This window comes from Oreochromis aureus, linkage group 4 (genome assembly GCF_013358895.1).
Source record: "Oreochromis aureus strain Israel breed Guangdong linkage group 4, ZZ_aureus, whole genome shotgun sequence".
Lineage (NCBI taxonomy): Eukaryota > Metazoa > Chordata > Actinopteri > Cichliformes > Cichlidae > Oreochromis > Oreochromis aureus.
This window is the reverse complement of record NC_052945.1, coordinates 26,264,784-26,277,185: the sequence shown is the minus strand read 5'-3', so window position 1 is coordinate 26,277,185 and position 12,402 is coordinate 26,264,784. Positions and strand designations below refer to the sequence as shown.

The window sequence follows — 12,402 nt, the reverse complement described above, 5'->3', positions numbered from 1 at the left end:
GGGCACCGATATACTAGAGCAAACAGACATAATCATGGCTTTAATTCAAACTGAAAAGACAACATGTATACCTTAAACTCAGACATGGCTTAAACATGCTTCCAGACTATGCCCAGTTTTGTGAGGCAGGTAAGGTGCTGTGATTTAAGTGTGACTGGCTGGAAACCCATCTTGATGATATACCCTGACAATAAATCAACAAATCCAAGTTTAATGATGCAGGTTCGAGCTGAAGGACTGACCCTAGGGACACATTATGGTAATGTGAACAGGTGAATGGAAGAAAAATACTTTAGGTGAGTAGAAACAAATGAACAGTAACCCTTTATCTGCTTCTTTCATTTATTTTATATAACTCATGTCAATCTGTGGGGACTGACATGAGTGGACATGAAATAAGAAGGGCTCACAGTGAGAATTACATTCGACGTGTCCAAAAAGATGTTCTTACCATTATTGTTGCTATAAACAACATTCACTTTTTATTCCAGTCACGGAATAACCAAAGCTGGGTAAGGAGTGTTCACTGCTGTTAGATCATCAACGCCACTACCTTAAAGGTGGAACAGACTGTATATAAAAGATGGATGTAACCGCCATGACGTCACCCATGATGAGTGATCATGCAGCAGGAGTTCAGTTAGCACCGTGTTTTAGCAAAACTCACTAACAGCAAATCTTCCCAGTGAATGTCATATAAAATGCTCCTGAAAACCAAATACAGAACATCGACTTCATCATCTTTTTTATAATTTTGTTTTTCTTGTTGAATAAAAAATATTGAGCCTGCATCTTTGTAAAGTTATTGCTTTGTTTAATGCATCTAGTTTTACACATCAGGGGCAGGAGTGATGGATTATAAACCAAGACTTATTTGATATTTGATGGTTTAAAAACATGTCTGTGATTGAGAAACACAATGAAATTGCTTTGTGGGTTTAAAAAGTTATATAAGTGCAAACCTTTTTTTTTTTTTCCTGAAAGGTTCATAAGAATATATTTACCTCTCTCATTTGGCAAATATGAAACTACAACTGCCAGCTTAGCTCAGCACAGTGGAAACAGTTTCCCCACCTTTAGGTAAGGGTAACAGAATCTGCCCACAGTCACCTGTAAAGCTAACTGATGTGCGTGTTTCACATTTGTGAGAGCTAAGACTAAGCACCATCTCTTCCAGGCAGGTGTGGGTAGTCATTTTTTTCCCTTTATGAGCACAGCTGAAAGTAATGAGGGTCTGTTTGATTGATGCTGGATCTGTGTATAAGAGTCGTTGGTGCAAGGAGGTGATGTGACTCATTGTCTCGGTTTTCCAAAGTCGGACTGACTTTGGTTTTGAGCCCCCGGCTGAAGAAGAGAAGGGCTTATGTTACACTCCTGTCAGAAGCTCAAAGCAGACCCTGCAACCTTATCCTGTGATACCTGTTAGAGTGGGAATCTAATCTAAACACAGATTTCAGGGCCTAGGCTATTGCACACCTATTGTTTGATGTATCCTGTTTTAAATGATTTTATTTTGTCCTCCCTGAGATAAAGATTTTTAATTCAAGTTTTTCTTTTTCTTTTTTTTTTTTTAGAGTCATACAGAGCATTGCCCTTATAGATACCAATCTGGTCTGGTTTTAGGGTCACCAAACCCTTTCTTTCTCTTTTTTTTGGTTCTAGACCGGCGATGTCAAACTCATTTTACAAAGTGAGCCACATACAGCCCGCTTTGACCTGTCAGAGCAGCCAAACTGTGTAAAATGACTTAAAAATTTAAAGATAGTTCATTGCACACACTATCCTGTAATTATATAAGATAAAATTGTTGTTAATTTAGTGTGGAGTTAGTGGAACCACAGGAACTTGTCCTGTCATTTAATTGTTTATCTGTTAGTTAAAAACTCTGGTGTTGTATGAATGGCAACAGGGGTGGGCAGTCTTTATTAATAAGAAAAGTTGTAAAACTTATGGAAATACAGTTAAAAGTTAACTATGTATGCACTCCTTACATTTACTAAAGCCGTCCAGTGGGCCAGATTCAAGTCTTCGCTGGGCCGATTGTGGCCCCAGGGCCTTATGTTTGACTAGACAGTGGAAGCGCTGCAGAGAGCTGGTGTGGTTTTTCTCACTGCTTCTTGCATACAGTGTAGTAGATCTAAGCGGCAGAGGCCACTTGAGACTTCTTGACAGATCTTGCTGCTTTTTGGTCTGCAGTGCAGTTGACGTGTGAACATGTGGTGATTGTTTTTCTATACTTACTGCAGAAAACACACTGCCCATTTCATTTAGTTAGGCCACTCACTGCTGTGCAGTATTTAAATTATTTAATATTTAAATCATTATTTGTTGATTTTGTTAAATGTTTTGTTTTGTTTTCTTAAATCAGTGACGACTTCATGTTTTCTTAATATTAATATTGAAATTTTAACCAGAATCCGCGTGTTTGGCTCTTCTTGAACCTAAAAAGATTATAGTAGTATAAATTTATACTAGTGAAACAAATGTTTTAATTTTATACTATTAACAAAGTGTTATTGGGTCGCACACTGGCTCTGGTTTATCAAAGTTTTACAGTGTTGTGTGGATTTTTTCAGCCCACCAGTGAAATCTGGTAAAGCTAGGAGTCTTTCTTATTATATAGACATTTTTATCATGTTGAATATGTGTTTATCTACAAGGACAGTTTTGTGGTAAATTGCTTTTGAGCTCGACCGTGTACAGTAATACTCAGCCAACTCATTCCCTCTCTTCACTGGGCTTGATGAGGTATCCACTGAACGTTATGTACATATCTACATCGTCACTGTAAATGGCGTTCTCTCTCTCCCTCTTGTACAGACGGACCCACACCTCATCGCTCAGCTCCAGCTCCAGCATAAGGCTCTGACTCTGCATGATGGAGCGGTCGCTGGGCTGAGCGTACACAATCGCCCGCTCCGTGTCGTTCTGCATTATGTGGAGGTAGGTCTCCTTGAAGTTCCACGTGTGGATGTTGACGTTGAAGAAGTAGATCCCTGGGATGTGGCAGATGAATGTTCCCTTGAACATGTTGAAGTGGTCGTCGAGGTTAACGAAAACCGTGTCAAACACAAGCGTCTGATAGGAGTCAAGGCTGTGGAGGGATTTTCGACGGCCGACGGAGAAAGCGGAGTACTGGACTTTGCAGGGGTCTCCTGGGAGACCAGCCTGACCCTTAGAGCCTTTTGATCCCGCTGGCCCAATAGAGCCTGGAGGTCCTTCAAGTCCAGCTTTGCCTGGTGTCCCTCTCTCACCGCGGTCTCCTTTGTCACCTAAAGTGAAAATAATTACACCACAGTATGAGATCATTTTTAAAAACTCCAAAATCACGAACAATCATTTGACCCTGTTTGAAACTGTACCCATGGATGGTAGAACCATGCCCTTCAGAAAAATGGTGTGGATGAATTTAGCAAATAATTTGTATGATGCTGTCATTTCACCAAGGAATGTTTCCAGCACCTTGCTGAATCTGTGCCATGAAGAATTAAAGCAGTTCTGAAGGGAAAAGCGGGTCCAAACCAGTATAAACCTGGTGGCCAGTGAAAGTTGAAGCAGAGCTTTTAACATGAATGTTGTTGGGGGGGGAATTGAACTGTACATATAAGAAAACTGTCATCTTGCAAATGAAAGAGCTTTGCGAAGACAGCTGGTCTAAAATTGTCTTTAAGGCTGTCGGATAATCATTCAAAACCTGCAATAAGTTCTGTGAGTGGTCTGATGCTTCCTTCTGATGCCAATGATCAACTTGCTTTATTATAACAAAGAGTATTATATTAGCTGATGTCTGCACTTGAAAAAAAACAAAAACAAACAAAAGACAGGCAACTGGATTTATTTAAGATTCTGAACGCTTTTCACCTCTCATCCAAGATGAGATCCCGTTCTAAAAACTATATTTACTGATATTTTTGTTGAATAAAGTATTGAAATAAATAGATTTCCCTCTTCGTTCATCATCTTTATCTATAGTCTCAAATACAACCAAATACTTCAGCAAGCCATACTTTCTGTTTTTGCACTTTATACAGTGTAGAAACACTGGGCCTGTTGTGTTGTCTTTGGCTCGGTTGTCCAGTGACCCGCATGGCTTCATAAACATGTTGCCTTGACCCTTTTTTGTTGCCTTAAATTCCAGACAAAATAACTCGATGGGAACATAAAACAAGACCTCTCCTTAAATTTCAAATACATATATGTTTAAAACTGTTTATTGTGGAAACCTGTGAGTCTGCAGATGTGGACTTCTACTACATATATTACACAGTTTCACAGAAAAATGCTTTGGTGCTCGGTGACCATGATGACCATGACTCCTCATATGGCTGCTATAGATGTGTTACCTTTCAGAATGGTCATGTTGATGTATGTGCGGACCTCTGGGGCATAACTTCTTGGCTGGGCCCCGCTGCCCTCTGCTGGCTCCAGGTGATCACAGCAGTGTCTGCAGGGGACTGGAGGAGGCACCGTGGCCACCAGGCAGGATAAGGACAGGAGGAGGAGGAGGATGCCCGACATGGCTGTAACTAAGGTGAGAGCAGAGAGTTAATATCTGCTGAAGAGACTTTACTATATTACCTGGAATTTGTGTGTCATCATTAGCAAAACGGTGTCCTGGTGACACTCACTGTAGCAGAGTTTCATCATCCAGTTTCCCAGACGTATGTTAAGTCTGCTTGTTGACTCAAAGACAGACTCATCAAAGATCCTTTGCGAGAAAGGTTTCTAATCCTGGATTATTCCATGTCTGGGAACTTGAGCCCGCACTTCTATCTGCCTGTCTACTTTCTCAACATGATAAGTCGCACAAAGCATGTAAGATAAAGTCATGAAATTTTACCAGTTTGTAGCTGAAATCGAAATGAAACCCAAGTGGTGTAATCTCATAGCGAGATGGCCTATAGCTGGAATGTCAGTTGTTGGACAGCTGCTTTGAAAGTGAGATAATGATGTCAGAAGCTGGAAAAAGAAAGAGGAATCTGAAGCAGTGAGCCAGCGAAAACATGCATCAACCCGGGAAGAAAAATCAGGAGACTGGAACTGTGGAAAAAAAAAATCAAGTAAAGCTTTTTGTTTTTTTCAAGACAGTCAGTGAGTTTGAATATGAGTTGACCAGGCAGCACAGCGGCCTTTTAATGGGCGGTTAAATGTGATGCTGAGAGTATGCCTCAATAATAAAAACAAAACTGGGCTTTCTGTTATTTTCATGCCAAAGCAGATGGAGTCATTTTACCATGACTGCACAACCAGCTAGACAGTGGCCAACACTGCATGTTGGGTAGAGAGAGATACCTCAGGAATGTCAGACTGGGCGTGCTGGTTTTGCCTCATAAACACCTGCTCCTCTTACTTCCTGCGTACTTTACTCACTTCTTCTGGGTTAGACCACACCAATCTTTGTAGCTGGTTTTTATTTCAATCTCACCATCTGTACCATCCACAGCTGCAGAAAAAATCTATTCACAGACTGGCCTACATATAAACAGATGTAGCAGGAACTACCACAGACACTGTTTGTGGTAGTTCCTGGTACAGTGTGTGTCACCAGAACCAACACTTTCCCTCCATGACAGACTCGCAAATAAGCAAATGAATAAAAACCAGCTGCTTAACCTAGTCATTATGAAGTGTGTGTTATCCACAAAGATTTAACATTGCAAAAGGAATCTGGGCTGCAAGGACCATAAATCGCTTGAAAAATGACCCTGGGCTTTTTTTGTTTTTAGACAGCAAACTCTGGAGAACTGGGAGATAGGTGATGGCCGTCTGCCAGACTCTTTGTGTTCAGAACAGGGTGTACTGCTGTGTTTATAGGACAGCTGGGTCCATACCCACAGCTGAATCAATTACACACAGGTGGCTGCTCAGCTAAAGACCACGAATGCAACTTCTGCACACGCTTAAAAATAACTTGCTCTTGTTGTTTTGCTATAATCAAGAGAAGAAACAAAGTAAGAGCCACCATGAAATAAAGTAAGTCTGTAATGTGCCTTAGCTAATATGAAATGCTGGTATCTACCTTCACAGCAGCCGATATTTTCCGAATGTATACTCGGCACTCTCAGGAAAGGGTTCTCGTGTAACGCTGTATCACATCGTACGGGTTTTCCTGAAATGCTACATTCACTTGCATGCATCTATGGGACATTACTTGTAATAATCATGGGGGCAAAATAGAGGCGCAACCACAGAGTACTTGAGAAATCAGGAGACTATCAGTCGTAGAGTCCAAACTGTGTGTGCTTTACATTTTAAGGTGAAGACTTGGATTAAGACTTGACAACAAAAACAGGATTTTTGTAAACTGAACTAATAATTTAAAAATGGAATTAAAAAAACAATTATTTACTTATGTTTTTGCCTTTAATTATTCCTGACAAGGACTTATTTTTTAGGATTCAGCTGTGTCTAACTCTCTTTCCTTTTCTTTGACAGTCCATTTCAAAGGGACACTTTGCTAAATGAGAGAAGCAGGAGGTTTTCTGTGTCTGAGTCATATTTTATCACTCATGTGTGCACCTTTGTGCTACAGACAGCTCTGAGAGGGTTTGAATGGTTGAGTTGCAGTTGATACAAACTGAAGGTCAGCTTTTTTGTTCATCAAATCCAAAAAGTCCAAGGGTAAAATGAAATGAAAACACAAGGAGAAAAGAAGCAAGAGAACACGGAGAACAAAACAGGAACAAAAACAGATGACACGACAAGAGCAATGAGGAGGGCAGGGCTATTTATACACAGAGGACTAATTGGGAGAAAGTAAACAGGGAGGGGAATGAGACGCAAGTTAATGTAATCAAGACAACCAGGACAGACTGGAGGTTTCAGCCAAAACAAGATGACTCACTTTAAACATGAGACTAACAAACAGTGGAGGACAAAAGTTAGCACAGAAAGATGAGCCAGAGGGCGGGAATGGCAGAGAAACACCAAGGATACTCAAAGTACCCCCAATAAAGATCAAGAGCAGAACCAAAACAAGAGAATGCAAAACTATAAAGAAAAAACAAGTAAAATCAAAGGCTCGATGATAACATCAACAGAAATAGAGAATGAAAAGCAGGAATGAAAAGTTCAAACACAAAAATCAAAGCACAACAATAACAGGATAACCCGAACTCAAATATCTTTACAGAGAATTCAAAATCCAGAACGAACACCATGAGGAAAATGATCCCAGAGCACCTCTGTGAGCAGTCTAATAAAACCAATAAATCCATCCCCACGGTGTGAGTTCAACTGACTTCAGGAGTTTTAACAATAAAACTATGACTCCATCCTACAGTTCGTCTGTCTGAGGTGCAGAAAGCACCATATGTTTGGAGCAATTCATAGTTACGTAATGCTAATCAAGGGTTGGATTTAGTGCTATGTGGGTAAATGTGCTCTGCTTTGGAGACAGTCTCACATAAATTGTGCTGATCTGCTGCTGCAAATGAAATAAAGTAGAAAGCAACAAAAAACAAAGCAAAACAAACGGTCCTTTCCCAGGTTACAGGTTACATTATTGGTCATTTGTGCTTAAACTTGAATTTATAATAATTGATTGTGATTATGGATTGATGATCCTCCACCCCACCCTCACCCCGACTGCCTGAATGGTGTTTTCTTCCTTTCTCACAGTGGAAATGCGCTGCTCGCTTGTATTCGGGTTCTTCTGGGATTTACCCAGATGGCTGCTCGGTGTTTGACATGGCTCACGCTCTGACCAAGGGTATTACATAAGATTTCCGTTTTTTTTTTCCTTGCGGAAAACTCTACTTGAACTGGAAACTTGTAAATCAAACGGGATTTTCTTCAAATATCATGATGAAAGGCATGTTTACATACTGATGCTCCTTATTTCATAGCATCCATAAGTACATACAGTTATTATGTTGGCTGTGTAGTACATATTAAAGGTTTTTCTGCAGCATTATACAAGTTAAAGCCGAACTGTAGTTCGTGAAGCCTCCGTGCTTTCAAGCTGACTGTCATGCATCACAATCTCACATCACCTCCACAGCGCTCCCATGCAGCCGACTGATCTCTATCTGAATGACTCACCTCGTTCACGTCTGTGCTGCCGCTTCACACCACTCAGAAGACGGGGACGGAGGAGGGGGAAAGTCCTGAGTCAGCAGCTCCCTCCCTCCTTCTCTCTCTCTCTCTCTCTCTCTCTCTCTGTCTGGACCTCTGTGTGAATTAGATGTGAAAAGTTTCCTATAGAAAGGAAGTCCTTCTTTTCTCCCTGACCCCTCCTTCGTGGAGCAAGTACGAGTCCATTTATCTGACAGTGAAAGATGCTCAGTGATCCGGATCTCAGTTTTTTCCCCCCTGAAACATAAAACTGATGAACATGTGAAGCACCTAAAGCCTTTCAGTAGCTCAGAGTTGTATCCCCAATCTGCCAGATGCTAATTAGAATCAAACAACACGCCTTGTTAAAGTTTAGCAGCATGACTTAACGATGATAATACCACCACCAGCAGCTGGTATGTTTAGGGAAAACTCTTCATATCCTCTAGGGTGTGAGCTTCCGCTGCTGAATTCCTGCAAACTTCCAGACCTCTCATCAGGCGCAGCTGCCAGAAGAGAGAGAAGGAGAGCAGAGAGAGAGCAGGAGTATAAAACAAGAAGGAATGTCCTAAAGCTTAAGTAACCTAACGTCATACTGTGTATTATATCATATGAAAGGGCACGGAGGGAGCTGTGCAACACACTTTTTATATATTCAACTTTACAGTGACATCAGAAAGTTTTTCAAAATTACACACGGCATGAATAGATCTTAAAATCTCAAGTTTTTACAGCTTATAGAAGCTAAAGATTTCAGCCAATTCTGCTTTAATCATATGGGTAAAGATAATAAAATACACCATTTTAGTATGTAGTGCTTAAAGGTCATAGGTCAAAAGGTCAGACATCACCAGGTTGTTATATAAACAGGCACAGTTTGTGTTTTTGTTATCTTTATAAGGACCAAGAATAATAAAAACACCATAAAATATGACATTTATCAGGTACAAGCAGGTGGATGTTGCAGTCTCTGGACAGGTTCGATGTATCTGCCAGAGCCAGTGTCGCGCTGACCTAGTAGGTGTGGCTGTTGCTCTTCTCTTCCTCCTCCTGCCCACTTCACTTTCTGTCAAGACGAATCCCAGAAAAATGGCTGCAAAGCCCGGAGGGCGCTGGCCAGCGAGCCCTCAGTGAAGGAGTGACTGGAGCTAAAGCTTAAAATAACTACTTTGCTGTTATTTGAATGTTTTTTTTTTAAAATATAACATTGATTTAACATTTGAAGTTAAATGAAACAACACTTTCTTCTTTCGTTTTTTTCATCATTTCATGCGCACAATGAAAACTGGCACAAAATTTAAAAAACGATTACATGTTTGAGCCTCATTCTTCAGCTTGCAAACAAGTCCGTGTCTCTTCAGTTTCAGACGACATGCTATGTTACGTCAAAGGTTTTGGTTTTTTAAAATACCTTTACAGTCAATGCAGCTCATGGTGATTTATCACTGAATTATTTGTGTTCATTTTGTTTTTACAGTTACTCCTGTGGAGTCCCTGAAGTACCTCAAGGTGATCTGTTTTATGTTGAGCACACATTAGCCAAAGACAAGGATGCAATCCAGAATTTCAAAGAAGAAGAATATCATTGTCTCCCTTTGACTTCCCCACTATGTGCATTCAACCAGGCATTTAGCCACTGTATAGCCTGAATACCAATGCCTTCATAAAAACAGTGATAGTTGTAATAATAATACCTCATTATCTATTGTAGCAGATGTGGAGGAGGATGAAACATCAGCACCTTACTGCTGTTGCATTGGTTTGTATTTAGACGTAAAGTAAGAGGAGGTTTGTGCACATGTGGCATGAGAACAGCTGTTGAGCATTACTGCCTGTGGGGCCCGAGGGTTGAGGCAGACTGTTCTTCTGTGTTGGTTACACCCGCAGAAAATTCCTGTGCTTTTTCCGGCCACTGTTGGCTGATAAAGAGCGACATCTGAAATCAGCTGATGCATCTCATTTAGTGTCTGCAGTCTTTGAGTGATCAGACACTGACATCCCAGCACAGCTCACATTTCCTCACTTTGGTGTCTTTCTGATAGCTGCATCAAGTATTTTCCTGTAGATTTCTTTTATAGAGGATATTTTATTTGGAAGCATCTGGTCTTAAATAAAAAACTCTAATTTTTCAAGCAGCAGGAAGAGCATCTCAGAAGCAGCATGCTACTCCACACAGCTTATCATCTAAGGAGCTGTGGTGATAAATATCGTATGTCACTGACGTTTGGCCTTGCAGGTGAACCACACACACCCGGCTTTAAAATATACTTTAAAACATGAAAGATACTTTATTTGGCATGAGGACTTTATGCATTGCAACCCTACTTTCCTCTCAATGTCACCGACCACGCTTACTAGATAGTAATTATTTGCAAATCTCATAAACCCATTATTTATTGATGACAGAAGATAGAAAACGTTTAAACTGCAACAGTTTAAAGAAAAGTACCGGCTCATTTTGAGTTTGATGGCAGCAACAAGTCTCAAAAAAGTTGGGACAGTCCCGTGTTTAGCACCGTGTAGCATCCCTTCTTCTTTTAACAGTCTGGAAACATGTGGGAACTGAGGAGACCGGCTGCTGGAGAGGCATGTTGTCCCGTTCACGTCTGATGAAAGATTCCAGCAGCTCAACGGTCCCGAGTCTTTTTTGTTGCATTTTTTATTTAATTCCATAACCTCCATACCATCAGAGACGCAGGTTTTTAAACCGAGTACTGACACCAAACTGGATGTCTTTAGTCTGGAGGACGTGGAGTCTACATTTTGCAAAAATTATTTTGATTTTTTTGATTTATTTTTATTCATCAGAACTGTTTTCCACTTTGCCTCAGTCCTTTGTAAACGAAATTGGACTCAGATAAGATGGCGATGTTTCTGGATCGTGTTGGTTTCTTCTTTGCATGATGGAGCTTTAAACTGCGTGTGTGCATGGCGTGGTGATCGAGTTCACAGTGATTTACATAACAGAATAATTCTTGTTTTTTTAAGGCCAGGCGATCACAGACATCTAATGATGATTTCCAGCCTTTGCTTTACGCACAGAGATTTCCCCAAATTCTCAGAATATTTTGATGATACTATGCAGTGTAGATGATAAGATGTTCAGTCTTTGCAAAGTCATTTTCTCACTTTAAACATTTGATGTTTTATATGTCTATATATGTGAGTAAAATATGGGTTTGTGAGATTTGCACATCATTGTATTCTGATTTTATTTACATTTTCCACAATGTCTGTCCTGTCCTCTGTGCCCAAATGATGAACCTCTACTCGAAGACGCTTTGCTCTTTTCCTCTTTGTCTCCTCTTTGGCACAAAATCTGAATCTGACCGCTCGACGCTTTCATCCACAACACAGAGTAGGATTAAAAGCGTGCAGCTCACCTGTGTGGAAGCAACTGCATTCGTTTTACAGCGACTGCAGTTGTTTAGGCAACCAGGAAGACGACTGCAAAACCTATTGTTTCATTCTGACATAATTATGGGGAACTGCATTCAAATATGAAAACCAACAGAGAGTTGAAATTTCAGACCTCAAAGCATTCTTGTGGTTGAGCTCAGGAAAAACAAAGAAAGTTGGTGACAAAGCTCACTATTGCTATTTTGAACAAAATCCTATTGATTTATAAGAAAACGCTTAATCACTATTCAAAGTGTTTTTTCAGATTTTTTTAACAATACAGGGAAGCAATTTTAAAAAAGCAGGAATGCATTGCTGCTGTGTTCGTTTAACGGACGAGTTGTATTTGTTGAGAAAGTGTTTGGCCTCGGACGTGATCACGACTCATGTGTATTTTCTGGTTTCTGTTGCTGCTTCGTGAGGAGAGTGAAACCCATGGTCACCTCGACCTCACACCCTCCCGTTTCACTGTGGCTTAGATCCAAAACACAAAACAGCCTGTGGTTTTTCGACAGAATCTACAGTTTTGTTTTGTTTTTTTCAATCTCTCGGTTTATGTTTTTGCACACATCTCGCTCTTCTCTCTTGCTTTTTTTTTAAAATCTTGGCCAGCTGAAAATCGAAACTTAATGAAGCGAGGTGGATTTAAACGCATAAAAACTGCAAGCTGAATGCCAAATGGATACTCCTGGCATACTCTACACATAAACATAGATTTTGTTTTTTAATAAAAGTGGAAAAATTCATGAATAACGACAGAGACACTTTGGAAACGATAAAACCCAACAGACTTCAAAGGAGAGGGAGGACTCGCTTTTTCTTTTTTTGTCAGTTTTCTAATATCAACAAAACACTTTGGGTTTCTGTATGACTTTATCAGGTTCCCACATCATTGCGGAGGATATTTTTGCCCACTCTTCTTTACCATTCTTTCAGTTTATTGAGGTT

General features: G+C 40.3%; 1 protein-coding gene across 1 annotated transcript; it reads right to left on the bottom strand.

Annotated features, from left to right (window-relative positions):
• Positions 1 to 328: 328 nt before the first annotated feature.
• Positions 329 to 8,551, bottom strand: c1qtnf6a (C1q and TNF related 6a). Its single transcript, XM_031749555.2, has 3 exons — positions 8,044 to 8,551; positions 4,344 to 4,526; positions 329 to 3,272 (listed from the first exon to the last, which is right to left on the bottom strand). Exons 2-3 carry the CDS (start codon positions 4,516 to 4,518, stop codon positions 2,719 to 2,721), a joined length of 729 nt encoding a protein of 242 aa, XP_031605415.1. The 5' UTR covers positions 4,519 to 4,526; positions 8,044 to 8,551; the 3' UTR covers positions 329 to 2,718.
• Between the last annotated feature and the right edge of the window lie 3,851 nt (positions 8,552 to 12,402).